This window comes from Sander vitreus, chromosome 23, assembly GCF_031162955.1.
Source record: "Sander vitreus isolate 19-12246 chromosome 23, sanVit1, whole genome shotgun sequence".
Lineage (NCBI taxonomy): Eukaryota > Metazoa > Chordata > Actinopteri > Perciformes > Percidae > Sander > Sander vitreus.
This window is the reverse complement of record NC_135877.1, coordinates 20,357,441-20,376,610: the sequence shown is the minus strand read 5'-3', so window position 1 is coordinate 20,376,610 and position 19,170 is coordinate 20,357,441. Positions and strand designations below refer to the sequence as shown.

Sequence of the window (19,170 nt, the reverse complement as noted above, 5' to 3'; positions counted from 1 at the left end):
TCATAAAGTTTGGATCGAGATTTGCATCGAAGGCACTGAAATATCGATGCGGGTTGAATGTCCCTCATAAATCCTTCCCTTTAAGGGTAACTTTGGTTTTTTCAACCTGGACCCTATTTTCCTATGTTTATGTGTCTAAGTGACTGATGGGAACAACAAGCAAAACAAGCTACAATGTAAGTTTTGGGGCAGTTGTGCACCTTCCATTTACGTTCACAAAAGTGCTAGTTTTGCGTGTCTGACAGCATTATGGAAAGGATTTCTAAGGAGGTCAACCTATCTGTTAAAGGTTAAGATACTTTTTTTAAAAACATAAAAACGTCCGCGAAATTGCGTTCGCTTAAGCTACCAGACTCCATGTAAATAAACAGTAATTTTAGCATCGTAAAATACACTTCATTCAAAGTCGACAGAAACAAAATAAAACTATGAAAAGCCGTTTTGGGTGTCTTTCCACTTTTCCAACAATCACAACTCTAGTTTTGGTTGAAATAAACCCATAGTTTACCGATTTACATGTGAAAATACTTAGGCTCTACTCAGGCTAAAAGTATTGTTTTTTTAAATGGAGTCTGGTGGGTTTAGTGCTAGTGATCTCAGAGCTGTTTCTGGTTAAACAAAAAGGTCTTAAATATGTTTTAAAAAGGCCTATCTCTGAAGGGATCCTTTCCATAATGTTGTCAAACATTTAGAATAATAATCTGAGCCTGTCAGTGGCAAAACGAGCACTTTTAGTGGACGTAACTGACGATGCACATTTGCTCTATAGGATTACATAGCAGCCCGGTCTACGGCTGCTGGTCACAGTATTCTTGCTTAATACTGGACCGATTCCAAAGATTGTTGTTCCCATCAGTCACTCACACACAAAAACATATGGAACATAGGGTCCAGGTTGAAAAAAAAAACGAAATTACCCTTTAAAACCAATCCAAACCTTTTGGACACCTGACAGATGACTGACAGATGGGTCACTGTAGGCTGATGCCATGACAACCTATAGTCTCAAAATGATACTGCAGACATAGCAATGAGCACAATTATGGTCTCCATATGTGCTGTAATTATTACGTAATTACAGCACATGGATAATTTGCTGTGGTTTGATCTTTTCTCACTGTCCACAAAAACAGAAAAAGTGAAACTTTTGTCCGTGCCAGACGTTACAGACTTTGTGATCGCCTTAACCAGGAGTTCACTCAGCTAACAAACCTGACTGTGCTCCCTGAAGCCAACTCTCCGAGACAACCGTGAAGAGAGCATTACACTTCACTTCCCATCTCTCCCAAAATGCTCCGACGCATACACGCAAACTGAACTTATAAGCTCCGGTCCGTTTACCTTGAAAATCAATCTCTCAAAGCTTTTCAAGAGAGTTTATGTGCCGTGAGCCTTCCCCATCTCATTTATTTCCCACTCACATAGCCTTTAAATGTCAACGCATGTGAGCTGCAGCTACTTAAAGGAACGCACGAGGCACTGTTAACTATAGGAGTCCGCACACCAAGTCTGAGTTCTTTGGGCACTTTTGTTTTAACCCATTGTCCCAAAATCGGAGACACACTGAGTCAAAAGCAAGCCTCAAAAACACAGTGATCAATTTAATACTTGGAACAACGTCCCAGATGATCTTAGGCATTGTCTAAAAACACTTAAAACCTTCTTGTTCACTGTTGCCTATGATTAAAGTCTTAGCTGCACTTTGGTTTTGGAATTTGCTATCTATTTCTTAGATTTTTTTACTTAACTTTGAATTTGTCTCTTTCAGTATTTGGTCTCCTCCATTGTTTTTCTTCCGTCTCTTACCTTATTTTAATAGTCGTATGCAAATTGTGGAGCATTTTGCATTTAGCTGAGTGCTACCGGTGCCATGTACCAGTATATGCGCCTATATTTATAAGTCCTTTGTCAAATGTGATATAACACAGTAACTCGAGACTAATGCGAGACCATTCGTGACAGACAACAGTGTCACAGTTGGTGTAAGAAACCTTGGTTGTATTCGGAAATACAACAACGATTTTGTGCGCAGAGGCTGTGAAAGGGACACTTCTGATTTTTTTTTTTGGAAGTGGCATTGTATGAGGTACTTATTGGTGTCTCGAACTAACCATGTAAAATGCCAAAGTCACACAATAACACAAACAAACCAACCGATGGAGGCAGCAATAGACCAGCCCCTCCCGCGTCCATCAAGGTAAAATCACTGTTTTTTTCAAAGGAGTCTGGTGGCTTTGAAGAGAGCAGAGATGGATATAACAGCTTCAGTTCCCTGTTGGAAAGGGCTGTCTGACAGCAAGGTGATGCAGTGAAAATATTCAGATTTTTATTTTTTTTAAGCGTCTAAAATACATTTAGCTGCTGCTCCGTCCACAGCAGTATGTACTTTAAGTGAGACTGACTCAGACTCCTCTGTTTAAAAATCATATGGGATCATCTAGCTTTATGGTTTCTTGTACAACGTCGGCCTTGATTAATCTAATATTTTCTTTCCACTGCGGGTCTCCTCTCTTCACTACAGCTGACAGATGTGTTTGTTCTCTATTTAAACAGACACTGCTCTGTTGTCTCTCATGCTCTACTTAAGCTCTCGTCTACATGCGCTTGAACGCTTGTGCATCGACGGTGGGGGGTGTGTGTGTGTGTTTGTGAGGGCAGGATAATGTGCGAGCGGGCCTCTAGTGTCATTTGGGGAAAAAGGAAAGGCGGAAACATAAACCAGTGTCGATGGAACGCTGCACAGGGGGAGCCGTGTGCTAAATGAGTATTTATAAAGGGAGTGAATAATGTAAAACACAAATACAGCATAAATACAACACAACGGAGCCAACCCACCTCTCTCCTTGTGTGTCTTCAGAGGTGCGACAGTGAATTACCTGTCTTGCTCATATCCACTTTCATTGTGGCCTGACATTCAGCGAGTGCGCGTGTTTGCGTGCGATGTGTGGGTGCGCGCACGCGCGCGAGCTTGCCAGCGTGTACCTGAATGTCACGCCGTAATGAGAACGGATATGACAGTGACAGGGCCATCAACGAATGGAGAGCATGGGCCGCCTCCCTTTTTCCCCCACAACCTTGCTCTATCTAAGACAGTGGGGTGCAATAGAGCCAAGACAATAACCAAACTCTATTTGCCAGACCTCATTCCCTCATACGGACCCAGAGTAATTACTTTTAAATTGCAAAACTGAGGAACATTAACAAACGGTTGCGGCAATTTAGGTTTGCCTGGGGCTAGACAGCTTGTTTTCAAATGGAAATCAAGGTATTTTGCCGTTGTCCAGTGCAATATGGTTGTGTTATGGTTTAAGGCTTTTTTTCTGTGCGCCTGATAAAAGTGAGGGGGTGGTGGGGGGGACCCTGGCAGTGTTTACCAGGCCCATTGTGGCGGACGACTGCGCATAGTGAGGATAATTCTAGCTTAATACTAACGCTGTTGAAGGAGCGTGTCACTCCTACTCAGAAAGACACACTGCTGCCGCTCGGCCACATAAATCAACACAGACACTTCACTGATATTCGCAGTGTGATAACATGAACAGAAAATCCCCACTTTCAACACACACACACACACACACACACTGTACACGGACAGATGGAGGGAGGAGCATGCGTTTTCCCCATGTCAGGGTCACAGCACATCAATGGCAGCCATGATTATCATGATCAGCTCTAATGAGAGGGCTACGAGGGTGAACGCCACTCGTCTCTTTTCTTTAACACAGCCTGTGATTACCAGGCTATTTTTTTCACACACGTACACACACTCGTGCTCGTCTTACACCATGTAATTCTCTCCCAATCACAGCCCCTGTCACCCTGCCCTGTCGCCGGCCTGACAATGTTGACAAAGGCGCCCCCCAAAACCCAGGAGGAGACACAAAGGAGCCGCGGCTGGCTCCCCATTACGGTGCCGCCGGGGTCGCTCGGGCAGCTGATGAGGTCTGTAACACCACCTGCCCATTGTGGCTGTTGTGTCAGAGGTGCGGCTTTTTTTTTTTGGTCACCGTTTTGAGCCTTTGCCAAAAGTTTGTTCTAGTTGGAAAATCTGTGACCAAAAACAGAACTGATTTCATCACGAGACAGCAGAGGGGAAGAAGCAGAGTCTGTATCATTGCTGGCTTCTTTTTCAATTCATGAGCCCTAAACACTAAGATGGTGAACCCTTCCTGTATGGCTTTTTTAAAGAAATTAAGAGAAAAGACCTGACCTGATGTTCGGTTTTGCGTTGCATTTTTACTTCATCCATTACTGAGCTTGTCACACTGATGTAATGCATCGGCTACACGTTGCTACTTGCAACACATGACACGCAGGGATACAGATGCTTGGCACAGTCTTTAGCCATTTTGTAGATACTTTAAATTCAATGTGTTCTTATGGGAAGGTGTATGAAAGGCACGCCACTTTTAAAGACATTTCGGGTTCTCATTCCTAACTCTAAAGTTAAAAACGTGGTTAACGCAGTGAATTGAACCAAAACTACTTGGTTAGATTTAGGAAAAGATCATGGTTTGCGTAAAAATAAGTATTAGTAAGTAATAAGTATGTTTCTTACGTACGCGAGTTAACATGGACTTTCTCGCACCTTAAAGGTGCACTATGAGTTCCTGCATGGTCACTTCTGTTGACGCTCCAAGTAAATTCAAAACAAAACAGAGCAAGCTCGCCCCTCCTCCCATGTTTCCGTAACTGTCATGCCTAACTGACTAATGGCGTTTTTCCACTGCTAGTACCAGCTCTGCTCGGCTCGTCTCAACCGCGGTGTCCCGTCCTCCTTTATCCATTGCAGATTTAGTACCGCCTCATGTGTGAGGCGAGCTTGGTTGGTCGTCATAGCAGCTCCGCAGTAAACTGCCGTGACCTAACGCGACACACACACAGAACGTCGAAGGTGTGTTGTTGTTGCCACAGCCAGAAGACACATTTTGTTTCAAATGAAGCTGGAGGCAACAAAAAAAACTCACAGCTGGCGGGTTTGTTCAGGACACCCCCGTCTGTCGCTTTCACGTCACCTTTTGGTATCGGCTCAGCTCGCTTGGAACCTCGACTGAGGTGGTACTGAAAAAAGTACCTGTTGGCAGGTACCAGGGACTTTTTTTCGTAATGGAAAACCAAAAAAGGCGAGTACAGTCGAGGCGAGTCGAGCAGGTACCATGTAATGGAAAAACGCCATAACTGTCACTAACCCCCACCCCCTCACCCAACCATCTTGTCGGTGATTGGCTGGAGTTGGTTCTGTTGTATTTCGGTGCACAGCCTGTGCCCCTAGTGTTTGTTTAACATTTACGACCCCAGTGTTGTCTCCTGAGACCGGGCTTTTTCACAGTGTGTTCAGGGGGCAGGCAGCTAGCGGATCAAGGAGCGATGCCTAAGACGTGCAAAGCAAAGAATGTGTTGTGATAACACACAAAATTAGCTTAAAATAACGCATTTGGTGATACCAGACTGAATCATATGTAATGCATGTTATTTACTAAATATTTTAATTCTACTACTGCTACTTCTGTCTACTTTTTGTGTTTGTCCTTCGTGAAAGAGAATGCTTTCTCAAATTTTTATGTGTGCATTTGTTTCTCCTTATCTGAATCAAGGGCATAAGGCGGGGAATGTTGTTTGTTGTTGAGATTTTAAACCTCTTTGAGACAAATTTGTGACTTTTGGGCTGTTTGAACAAAAACCGACTTGAATTAAGTACATCAACCAATAAAGGTTTCCATCAATTTCATCATTATTTCAACATATTACAGAACTGCTGCCTATTGTAAACAGTTGAAGAACTGGCCGAGCACTGTTAAGTTGTTAACATAGTTTAATTCCTACTTGATGATATGCTGGAGGAAAAGCGTGTTGTCTTGATATCCAGGTTGTTCAGCATGTTGGCTGACTGGAGAAGGGCTATTAGACAATTATTAGACAAGACAGTTATTGTTGTTATGATTATTATGGTTCTGCGAGTTCGTTTTTTTGCTCTTTTCCGCATTTATGTAGAGACTAATCTGACGTGGGTCTCCCAAACAACTTGAAATTGGCTAATTTAAAGTCTTTTGTGAGTATTTACATTGATTGTATTATCTATGCGTATAAAATAAGCTGTTGAAACTGCTCTCAACAACGAAAAAGCAAGATACTCATTTAATCTATCTAAAGCCTCTTACATTAATATATGTGACAGCATTCAGACTCGAGCCATGCTGGAAGTGGGACAAAACATGTTACGAGGCCCAAACCTGGCCAGAGAGGCGTGACTTTTACAGGGAGGTGACACAGAGGGGATCAAACATGACACAATAAATTGCCAGCACATTAACAGAGTGAAGTGCATGTCGGAAAAAGGAGTTAAAGAGACAGAGAAGAGAACAGAAAATAGAGAGAGTTGAAGGAAAAGGGCAAGAGTACAGTACCTCCATAGTCTGAGACTGGTGCATGGCTTTGATTGCATTCTGTGCCATAGCTCTGGTGGAAAACGTGACAAACGCACATCCTGTAGGGAGGGGAGGAGGGGGAGGAGGGATGGAGGGACAGTGGAAGGGTGAGAGGGAGGGTGGGGGGGGGGGGGGCAGAAGGGCAGGAGGAGGAGGAGGAGGAGGGGGGAAGACAAGAAAGAACAAAAACAAGACAAAAGGGTTGGACACGTCGTTGTTATAAAAAAACAAAAAAAAACAGAGATTGATACAGAGAACAGCTCACGGGCCGACAACAGGGTTGTCAGTCGCCGTGGAAACAACAGCCGAAAAACAAGCACAGTGTAATGACAATCACAACCCCCCCCCCCCACTCCCCCACCGACCCCGTCCCACCACCTCGCCCCATCCACAGCCACCACAGGACATCTGAGACAACCACAATCACCGTCGGGAGGGGTTTGGACTGGCTGTTTCCCCGCCTTTCTCTTCCTCCTCCTCCTCCTCCTCCTCCTCCCTCGTCTCTTTCTGTCACTGTCTCTTATTGTCTCCTCTCGCTCCTACACACTGACCAAATTAGTCATACCTGAATTCAACCGCTCTATTCTCCCAACAATTCGACAATGTAAATCAGTCCAAATTTGCATTGGGAGCGATTTGAATTAATCTGGGGCCTGTATTGTGCGTGTGATTGGGTGTCCTCTTTCTCCTTTTTGTCAAACGGAAAAGAGACGGGGCGGGGCGAGCCGAGAAAAAATATCTGCAGGGGCTCGAGAAAGACGGGAATCAGATAGAAAATCCTATTAATTCAATCCACAGAGAGACGAGGAGATGGAGAGGCGGTGTGGTCGACCTCCTCCTTGACTGACACTGATTTTAGCCAATCAAGATCGGACGCAGCCAGAAGGGGTTTTGGGGGAGTTTGTTATTGGTTGTTGATATATGGTGTGTGTGTGTGTGTGTGTGGGGGGGGTTAATGTAAGGTTGTATTTGTCTGGCTGGTTAGGGAGTGATTAGCGGAGATAATGTGAGAAGTGCTTCAACAACCCCCCGGACTAATAATATGCTAACAAACTCACCAAGCCTTGTTAGCGCAGCCAGGCAACTGATAACATGCATGCACGCACGCACGCGCACGCACACACACACACACACACACACACGCACACACACAGACACACACAGACACACACACACACACACACACACACACACACACGTCGTTCAAGTTCAGCTGGCTGACTCATGGTTTGGCAATAGAGGAAAAAACTAATAGCCTGGGTCATCAGATAGACTCTCCCTGGCCGTGTGGATGGGATGAAAGGGCAGAGAGAGAAAAGAGAGGATGGATAATGCAACAGAGAGAGAACGAGAAAGAGAGAGAGAGAGGACAGATGTGTGGAGGAAATAGATGCGATTATTGTTCTCTTCCACCTCTATCAAAAGCCGGCTGTTGCTGTGATAGAACGAGGCTGAGAGAGTGACCGATGGTCAGTTTTTCTCCTGCTTACATCCGCCACACAGATTTCATTCAGAGGCTTTTCCCTGAGAACAGAGAGGCATGTCCTTGTAGAGGCCATGCAACGCTACAATAATAATAATAATCATGTCTTTTGATCGCTTTTGTAGCAAGTTTTTCTGATAACCTCACTGTGTACATCAAACTAGGTTTAATGTGCCAGATGCAAGACAGGTGTCACACCTGTTTTAGCCTCTTTATATTGGCTGCCTGTTGATTGATTTTAAGACTATGATGATTACCTTTAAGGCCCTTCATGACCTGGCTCCAGATTATATTTAAAACCTCTTAATCCCTTATGAATCTTTGGGCAGTGGTCTTCGGTCTTTTCCAGTGTCCAAACTGGAAACTAAGGGGGACAGAGCTTTTGCAAAGAGGGTCAAGAGGCTCTGGAATGTCTTTCCCAAGGAAATAAGGCTGTCTGAGTCAGGGTCTTTGTTTAAAGGGATGCTTTGCAGATTCTGACCCAGTTCTGTGTCAACTTCGTGTGGGCACTGTGGGGTAATGGCACGGAGGAGCAGACCAGCGGAGGTCTGTCAAGATTCGCCGAACCTCGCAGACCTCTGTGACACATTTTGCGTCATCTGGTGGATCCCAGCAGACCTTCCGCTGCCCTGCTCCGCGGGGAGATCCGTGCACTGGCGCTAAGGAGGTAGGCCAACTCTGTTCATCTCAACACACTGCCCACACTGCCATGACACAGAGCTGGATTTAAATCAGCAAAATCGTCTAGCCCTTAAAAAAAAGGTGTCAAGCTGTTACCCTTTTGTAACAGTTATTTGTAATAGTTTTGGAAATCTCTAATAATATTGTCCAGCTGATAGAGGCACCAGATCAGAAAATTCTTATATGGTTGATTTTGGACGCGTTTTTGGTGATTTATACTTAATGTAGAGATAAGGTTTGTTTACTTAAAAGAAAACTCCACAGAAGTGGCCCAGTTAAACATCAACTTAAACTAAAGGAGGCTGTCAACCCGACATCTACAGTATTCAACCGTAGACTTATTTTTCCTCTCAACAGTATGGACCTGCTTTTCATCTCACATTTGTCCTTTTTCCAATGTTTTATGCCCTTGCTAACTGGAAGATATAGTTTATACGCCTTTCATATAAAAGTGCCTTGCTGACTTAACATTAGAGAGAGGTACGAAGGTAATAAAAAGAGACTGAAGGTTATCAGATTCTGCGGGACTGACCTAGTAAACACTGGGATGTGTCCTTTACAGTGCCACTGCAGTGCTAGCTCGTGTTAGATAGGACATTCGAAAAGGGGGTCATTTTTTCAACTGATTCAGGGGACTGTCTATTTTAGACGGGCCACAATCTGTCATTTAACTGCTTAATTTCAAGCAGGTTGCCCCATCTTCTGCAGAGAAACGCTGCCCCAGAACTGGATCAGTTCTGGAGGGGGCTTCCATTTGGGTTAGCCCTCCAGACTGGCCCTGATAGGTCCTGACTCTATTTATAAAACTGGTCAGCAACAACGTCACTGGTTGTCATCGAATGGAACTCCACTTGCATTGGCAGACAGAATACTTTTTCTGACAAATAAACATTTCTATCTTTAGCGCTTGTCTCTGCAGCTCGATCCTGTTGAAGCTTCTAAATAACGAATTCCTGAGCGCCTGATTCATTTATGTCAAAGCTGTTAATGAATAAAAGCAAAACTTTAAAAGCCATGCTTGCTGGCTGGTTGGTGTGTGTCTTATTTTTCACGGCAGAGAGATGGGACGTGGCTTTAGCACTAAAAATACCTCACGGGCCGCATTCTGTCGTCAGTGGAGAACCAAACAGTCCTTTAATGAAAGTAGGGTAGCTCCCAAGGCCCAGCCATCCACTGGTGGTGTGATCCATATTTTATTAATAGTGGGATGGTGGAGCTCTTTTCTGATTGATACAGCGCTTTAACAGCTCAGCGGTGCAGCTAGGTGGGACTGAGGGCCTCTGGGACTTGCAGACAGGTAGAAATCCTTAAAGACATATTCATTTCCCAAATCCGGTTAGGGTTGTCTATTTACTAGCCAGACCCAAGCTGAACTAGTAGTATTTCCTCTTTGACTTGCGTCAGCCGGTAAGTGGTTTATATGAGCTCTACAGAAACAAGGATTTGGCCATCGCATCTGAAATATTCATGAGGACAAAAGAGAGGAGCTGAAAAGGGATGGAAGAGGAAAACGGGTAAGGGAAAGGAAGGAGGCCGATGTGGGATGTCTGGGGGAAAAAAGAGGACAAATTGATGCAAGAGAGGATTCTAGGACAGCGAGGGTGAATAGTTAGAGACGGGGAGAGGGGGTCGCTGTTTCTAAGACGCAAAGGAACATGGGAGTTTGAGTAGAGAGCTTTTTAGTTTGAGGCAGAGACAGGTTCTACATAGAGACAACCTTGAGGAGAAAGAGAGAGAAGACACATTGAGAAAACAAAGTCAACGATAAAACATCCATAACGTCCGACAACCACAGAAAAAAAATATACGTGACCGACAGATCCACATGGAACCTTCGTGACGATGACAGTGACAGCAGGTGTGACAGGAGGAAGAGGAGGAGGAATAGGAGGTCTGAGAGTTTTCAAAAGCCCCTCCATCTCCTCAGCACATAGAAACCACAAAGGGGAGAGGGGAGGAGGAGGAGGTAAGGAGTATTGGGAATCAAGTTCAAAATGAGGGGTTTGTGGGGCAGAATGGTTGATGATGGAAGGGGTCCCTGTGTTACTACGAGAGCTATTTATAGAGGTACAATAGCTGAGATTGGATTGATAGATGAGACAGCCGGTGTGCAGATGGAAGCACTTGTGAGATTTGGTCATATGTCGACCTTATGATCCACTGGAAGGGTGGCCATTTTTAGAGTGGTTATTTTAAACCCCATACCCTAGTTTGTTGGAGAACTCAGGAGTCGGCAAAACGGATTGGTTTGACGGCTTGTTAATAGGGTGTCTGGTTTTTGCACCAGGCCTGGGGCACTTTGTTTAGAGTACAATATGTCGCCTCAACGTGCACCAATTAGATGAAGCAAACACGGCATCAATTCAACAGGTAGACTCCTACTCTTCTCCAAATAAAGTGAAGCAACTTGAAATAATTTCCACAATAATTTCCACATTATCATCATCAAATTTACTCTTGTTGTGAGAGACTGTTTGCCCGTGACTTTGGAACTGGAACAGCCCCCCCCAAAAGTCTCAGAGTGCTTACTTCTTTAGCAGTTGAGAAAAGGAAAGCGTTGCTATTACATGGATTTCCTGTATTTGTTTGATTTTCATCATGATTTGCTTAAAATTCTGCTTTTATATGGCTGGAATTCAAACCACCATACTATTTGAGTATGGATTGATTTGTATTTGTACCGGCACTGTCTGGGACAGATTCATATTCTTCTTTATTCATTCTTTGATCAGACACTTTCTTATTGTTGTTATTCTAATGTCGCCAATTTTAGACTTTATTGAAGCTATGTTCTTGTATTTATCATTTGAGACTTTGGTGTATTTTGTTCATTTAAAAAAAAAGAAAGAAAAAGGGTTCCTCAAAGTAAGGTATAAAAAAAGTATTGTTTGGTAACCAAAAACCAGGTATTTTATTGGCTCCAGTATAGAAGACTTTCAAATCACCTGCAGCCCTAGTGCTTTCTTTTGCATCCCCCTGATGTAATAACTCTATATTTTATATACTCTATATCCATGTTTCTATACATCACCGACTCATTTGTCTTTTCGGTTTCACTTTACTTGAAGGTATCTACATCAGAGTGACATGACACTGTCATGAACGTGTCATAAACATTATAAACAAGTCATAAACGTTTATGACATAACGCTTCTTTTAGTAAGTGTCATTTGGTTTTTGTCATGACAAGTTAGGGTTAGGGTTAGGGTTAGGGTTCATGTGTCATGACGGTGTCATGTGTAGATACCTCTTGTGTAGATACCTTCAAGTCAAGTGTTACCTTCTTTTCTTTAAAACCTTTTATTTGAATATGTTTACTTGCTTACTTTACTGACTTTGTATATGACCTGAAGAATGACAGGTAAAACACTGATCGAACAATGAATCCTTCATCTTTGTTTTCCCGACCAATTAAGGAAAGGAAAGGAAAGGAAAATGATTGGTATAACTTGGCTTTGAAATTGAAATTCTGCAATGTTAAATATAACCAACCCAAAGCATACTGTAAATGCAAAAAGCTGCAACATGTCTCCTAATTTGGACTGTCGGTGGTAGTATCAAAAAGCTCAGGACTGGCTTACGGTGAGGCTAAACTGGAACGGTGGGGAAGGTGAAGGATATGAATGGGGGTTAGGAGGTCGGAGGAGGGGGTGAGGTGATCTAGGGCTGAAGCTGAGAGAGCAAGAGGGGGAGGAAAAAGAGAGAAACAGAGAGAGAGAGAGAGAGAGAGAGAGAGAGAGAGAGAGAGAGAGAGAGGGACAAATATATAAAGCAAAAAAAGGAGAAGCATGTATTTACAGTGGCCACAACAGCCTCAGGATGTTGCTGCGGTTCATTTGTGTTTTCTTCCTAACGTGACTCTCTCAAAACCTTAACAGAAATCTGGAACATTTTCTAAAAAGCAGCTGGTTGAAAACAGGATCTGATACAATGAATCTTAGTAGATACACAGTGAAATATAAAAGCTACATTTCGCTGTCCGGGTCAACATAGGACTTCTGACTCACTGAGGAAACATGCCAACCTTAATATGTGATGCAGCACAAGGATTTTTGGTTGGTTTAGTTCGTACATCACTCTTCAGACTTTGGTCCTGGCATGCTACAGGTAACTAGTCCACACAGCATTCCGGGATGGGAGGAAAAACGTGCTCTGGTTTATTGCCATTTCTTTAAACCAATCACAATTGTCTTGGGCGGCGCTAGGCGCCGGACAGAGCCACAGTGCCGCTGCAAAAATAGCCTCGGGAAGGAACTGGTTTTGGTGGAACATGTGTATGTTCAAAAGTTGTTTAAGTCGTGCAACAGAAAACTCAGATTGGACAGAGAGTCTAGCTAGCTGTCTGGTTTTACCCTGCAGAGATCTGAGGAGCAGTTAACCATAGTCCTCACAAATCCACCGGAGTTTAAAATTACAACACAAAGAAAGTGTAAGGTAACGGACATCCGGCCGAAAAGAGCAACATCCGGCGAAATTTCCGGCGGCACCGGAACTATCCCGGAAGTGGAAGGTCGTCAATATACAGTAGACTAGGTGGGTGGTGATGACGAAGGGGGGGAGATGTGTTCATGTTGCGAATTGTATATTTTGTATGCTGTTAAAAAAATTTAAACTGTTAATCACAAAGAATGTCCCAGGTCTTGCCACAGGGCGATTTAGTAAAGACTTCCTGCAGGACTTTGAGCTTTTGAGTCACATCACAAGTCAACACAATGAACAGCAACATCTGTTAGAGGCCGTTCTGGTAATAATATTCACATGAGGAGCATTACGTGTGGATGGAAGTGAGTCGGAGCGACACACACCTCTGCTCAGTCCGTCGGGCCCCCTGAGGATCCGGCACTCCTCGATCTGGCCAAACGCAGAGAACATGACCCGGATGTCGTTCTCGTTGCACTTCTTCGACACCATGCCGATGAACAACTTCCTGTCTTCCACCGCTGCAGAGCCAAGAGAGAAGAAGAAAGGGAAGAGAAACAGTGTGAATGGAGGGGAGGACTTCACACACAGCTTTAATACACAGAGCTGTTGCTGTATATTCTATTTCACCCTTGTGTTGGCTTCCCGTCGACCATGCAACGTTTTGTTTTTCTGGGTCAAAATGTAAAATTCAAACTTATTTTTAACGTTTTGGTCGACTTTTCGACACTTTCGTCGCTGTTCCTGATGTTTTTGTCACTTTTCCCGATGTTTTTGTCGCTTTTGCCAATGTTTTTGTAACCTTTTTCAACATTCTTTTATGAATTTATTTTCAAATGCTATAAAATTGAATAAAACACCCAAATTCAATGAAAGTAGTAGTAGTGAACTGATCATTTATTTTACTTGTGAAGAGCGTTGTATGGAACCATACACATTATTTTTTTTGACAATTTGATTGAAAGAAAACCAAAATTTCTGATATAGAAACTTTTTGAAAATGGGTCAAATTTGACCCGAGGACAACATGAGGGTTAAGTATCTAGTATTTCTTTGGTGCAACAGTTTCTTTGAATTGTGCAATAATTAACTTATTTATTTTTTAAAGGAATGGTTGGACATGTGGAATGTACAACTTTCTTAACGAGAGCTAGATGAAAAGATCAAACCACAACTTGTTGTTTTAACACTTTGGTTTTAGTCAGAGGTGTGGAGAGTACAAAAATGCTCTACTTAAGATAAAGCACTATTACTTTGATGAACCTTTACTTAAGTACATGTAAAATTACCGGTATAAAAATCTACACAAGTACAAGTAAAAAGTAGCTCATTTAAAATGTACTCTTAGGTTTAGGAAAAGATCATGGTTTGGGTTAAAATGAGTTTTGTCTCTTAACTTAAAGGGATACTTTGCCGATTTTAAACCAGCTCTGTGTCATCTTTGTGTGGGCACTGTGTTTACTTAGTTACTTTTTAACAGCGGGGGGAGATATACTTTCTTATATTTAAACTTATTTAACATAAGTATATGAATTTTATTACATCACAGTCTTTTGAGAGTTGATAAGGACACAAAGCCGCTGACAGAGACTTTTTTATTTCGTTTTTTTTTTTTACCCGTAACGGATGTTATTTAAAATGTAGCAAAGTACATACCTGAGTAAAAGTAAAATTTTATTTTTATTTAAAATTACAGATTTTAGCAGAATAACCACAGCCCTATCCACAACAACCATCTCTTTCCCCCCACTGGCACTGACATGGCCTTCTCCTTGTGGCAGAAGTCGGGCCTTGTTAAACTGAGCGATCTCTATATTGACAATGTGTTCTGCAGCTTCGGTGACCTCTGTGAAAAAATTAATCTACCAAAATCGCATCTATTTCGATACTTCCATGTGCGTAACTTTGCTAAGCTTAAAAACCCATTCTACCCCGATGCCCCTCCTAATTCAGTAATCAACTCAATCTTGGACATTTCCACAAATCAGAAAGGCCTCATCTCAAAAATGTACACCTTGCTTTCTCAACTCACAGAGCCAACTTTTGCCAAAATCAAAGGGGATTGGGAATGTGAACTCGGCAGAGTTATAGGAGATGATTTCTGGAGAGATGCATTAGTCCGAGTAAATGACAGCACTTCTTGCCCCAGACTCAATCTGATACAATTTAAGGTTGTACATCGCATATATCTCACTAACTCCAAACTTTCCAAAATATATCCCAATATCACTGATAAATGTAATAGGTGCCACATGTCACCAGCTAACATGACACATATGTTTTGGGCTTGTCCTCGTCTTCAGGGTTATTGGACAGCTATTTTTAACCACCTGTCTAGGGCCCTAAACATTGTGTTGACTCCATGTGCAGACACTTGTATTTTTGGAGTATTACCAGACCATCGATTGCTTGGGAGGAAAATAAGAGATGCTATTGCCTTTGCATCCTTATTAGCACGTAGAAGAATATTGTTGGAATGGAAGTCAGCATTTGCCCCCAGAGCTTCTTTATGGCTTACAGACTTCATGATGTTCTTGTCCCTGGAGAAAATTAAATTCAGCTTAAGGGGATCTAAGGGGAAATTTGATTCTGTTTGGGGGCCCATGGTTAAGTACATTTCTAAGTTAAGGTCACTACAGGAAGAAGGACATGCGCACCATTGAATCTTCCTAAGTATAAGGTAAATAATTTCAATTGATCTACAGTGCCACAGATTCACATCCCTTGTGGGTGTACCATTGCTGTTGTGCTTTGACAAGAAAGGGATTTATCCTTTTATTCTATATTTTATATATATTATTTATATTTTTATTTATTTAACTTTTATTTTTATTTTTTATTATTTACATTTCATCCCTCTTCTGTATGTACCTGCATAAATATGTACATATGTGTGTACGTGTGACATGCATACTCATCTAATCTCGTAATGGTACAAATAATTTCTGCTGTTATACTTGCAAACTATGTGGGACTGGGGGGTGGGGGAGAGGGGAAGAGGGGAAAAAAAAAATAAAATATATATATATATATATATATATATATATATATATATATATATATAAGCCCTTATGTTTGTACTGACATTTCCTGTGAAAATCAATAAAAACATATTTAAAAAAAAAAAAAAATACAGATTTTAAAAACTACTTTAAAAAAAAGTACTACTCCAATACAGTAACGTGAATAAATACAATTTGTTACTTTCCACCTCTGGTTTTAGTACTGATTAAACAAACATGATATAACGTGTATAATCAGTGAGCTTTGGAGCTGCTGGTTGTTGTATTGTGTTACATTTTGTGTTTCACTTTATTTCCAGTGTTTGTGCTAAGCTACGCTAAGCGGCTGCCGGCGGTCCCTTCATATTTACCGTACAGACATGAGAGTGCTATCAATCTTTGGATACACTTTACTTGAAGGTATCGACATAAGAGTGACACGACACTGTCATGAACGTGTCATAAACGTTTATGAACAAGTCATAAACGTTTATGACATAACGCTTCTTTCAGTGTCATTCGGTTTTGTCATGACAAGTTATGGTTAGAGTTAGGGTTCATGTGTCATGACAGTGTCATGTCACTCTTATGTAGATACCTTCAAGTAAAGTGTTACCCAATCTTTTTGTCTAACTCTCAGCAAGAAAGCCATTACGGGCTTTTTCCTTAAATGGTGAACCATTCCTTTAACTGTATTTTTTGTGTGTTGTACGGAGGAACCAGATGACAAACTTCTCATTGCACTGAAATGCACTTGTTTCTTAAACATATACCATAACGATAAGAGAATAAACCGAAAGACAGAGAAGGAAAAAGAAAGCCTGGTAAGAACAAAGAGAAAGAAAAAGAAAACGGGAGAAAAAGAAAAAAAGATGAAAACAAAAAACAAAAAACTCCAGAAATGTGAAAAATGGAATGAGACAGAACAAAACACCAATCAAAAGGAAACAGAGAAAGAGAGGAAGAAAGGGAAAAAAAAGACAGTGGGAGGGAGAAGAAGACAGACAGACAGAGAGTTCATGTATTTCATCATGCCATCTGCGAGGCTCTGATCAATGTCTCATTATCACTTCAACACCGACCGCTCGCTGAGGCTCTCCAGCTTGTTCTCTCTCACCCTCTTCCTCCCTCCGCCTCTCCTCCCCCTCTTCCTCCCCCACCCCCCTCCACACTCCATCATGGGGGCCTCCTGTCTTCCTCCGTCGCTGACACAATCCCTCCTTCCCCCGGTGCAATCTCGAGGAATGTGAGCCGGCTGCAGGTAACGGTGAGAAACTTGGGCTTTAGTGTATGTGAGCGAGGTTAAGTGTGAATTAGGCTGAGAGTGAAATCCTCATCGCTCGCAAAAAACAATATGTGTGTGTGCGTGTGTGTGCGTGTGTGTCTGTGTGTGTGAGTGTTTACGTGTTACCACCACATTCAATGTAATGCTAATCCAATTCATTTTTAATGAGGAAACTGTCAGCTCTTACCGCGAGGCGAAAGAGATAAGCGGTCTGTTGCACTCTGGGAAATCAATAGTTCACTTGTTTATTTTGCTGTTTGAATTGTTTGTGTGTTTAAAAAGCAAACCGTCGGGATACGCTGCCAAGATAAGTGATGTTTCGAAGAGCCTTAACTCCTTTGTACACAGTGTGTGTGTGTGTGTGTGTGTGTGCGTGCGTGCGTGCGCGCATCACTCCAGAGGAAGATTACCACAAGTCTAACAGCAATGTAATTAATTTACTCTGTGTCGATAGGAAAAGAAAGAGAGGAGATATCGTTACAATTGAATGTTTCTGTTTCTCGGACGCAGCGCGCAGGCAGGCAGGCGGGTGATAAGACTCTTAAAACCGGCTCGGGGAGGATCTGGAGTCGGCTTTTGCGTTCAGGGATAAATTGGGAGCAGAATTGGCCTCGTTCTGACTTTCAACACATTAGGAGACATCAAAAAAAAGAATCCCAAAAGTTTAGTGAAAAGAAAAGAAAAAACCACTGCACAGGATTAAGCAATAATGTTATCTCTGTGTTATAATGTACATCTCTTCTTCCATCTCCTCCACTGACTAAACTAATAAAACCTCTGAGCAGCCATTCACCACAGAGTGCGTTTACATGCACACCAATATTCCACTATTATTCCGAATATGACAATATTCCGAATTTGATACAGGTCACGTAAACAGCATTTTCCGGATATTCCGAATGAGGCCCTTTTTCGAATATAGCATTTTCCGATTAAGACAGCTGGGATATTCCGGTATTATTCGGGTTTTAGAGGCATTCTTTGCACATGTATACAGCGCATTTGGAATATGCGTCTCAATCTGGGTTTTTACTGCAGTTTATGGCCTCTTGCCTGTTCACGGCTTATGGTCAGCTCTGTGGGTTGCTATGATTGGTGTACACAAACCAACCAGCCAACAGTTTGCAAGGCTGCTGACCCGATAAGAAGGAGAAACACGGCTACTTTTAAACATTATCACAGGCGCCCGGATAGCTCAGTTGGTAGAGCGGGGCGCCCATATATAGAGGTTTACTCCTCGACGCAGCGGGCCCGGGTTCGAAGAAATGAAAGGGTAGAGAGAGGGGGGGGGATGACATGCAGCCTTTCCTCCCTTCCATTCATTTCTTCAGCTGTCCTGTCAATAAAGGCCTAAAAAATACCCCAAAAATAATCTTAAAAAAAAAAAAAAAACACTATCAAAGACTTGGATATCAGTAGGTTTTTGGATATTCACACACATCACAAAAATCGTATTTTGCACGGCTACATGTAAACGGGAATATTAGTGGAATATTCACTTTCATTAGCCATGTAAACAGCTTAGTCGGAATATCGTCTTTTTCGGAATAAGGGCAAAAAACTGAATATTGTGTGCATGTAAACGTGTAGTCACTATTACAGCGACTCTAACACTGGGTTTATTAAAGGTCATTACTCAGGTCATTATTAATTGTGTGGCCTGCTCCATATTTCAACATTTTGACATTCTTTATGTTCCACCATCGTTACCCCGACGGTTATATCCCATAAAAGTCGCATTTCACCATATTTCAGCGGAGCGGATGATGGTTTTACTGTACTCCCCCGCAGTGGACAGTGATATAGCAGGTGGCTTATGACGCTACTCCATCGTCTGTGTGTCAGCCGGAAGGGATCCTCTGTGATGTAAAGTTA

General features: G+C 42.4%; 1 protein-coding gene across 18 annotated transcripts in view; it reads right to left on the bottom strand.

The window, feature by feature from the left end:
* The window catches only part of celf2 (cugbp, Elav-like family member 2), a 233,171-nt gene that overhangs the window by 42,472 nt on the left and 171,529 nt on the right, over window positions 1-19,170 (bottom strand). For 11 of the 18 annotated variants that reach the window (XM_078242911.1, XM_078242910.1, XM_078242909.1 and 8 more), the window contains 2 exons: window positions 13,362-13,529; window positions 6,405-6,484 (listed from right to left, as the gene is read on the bottom strand). In XM_078242911.1, coding sequence (XP_078099037.1) covers window positions 6,405-6,484; window positions 13,362-13,529 — 248 coding nt within the window. The remainder of the gene's footprint in view (window positions 1-6,404; window positions 6,485-13,361; window positions 13,530-19,170) is intronic. The other 7 variants (XM_078242925.1, XM_078242926.1, XM_078242912.1 and 4 more) reach the window with 1 other exon arrangement.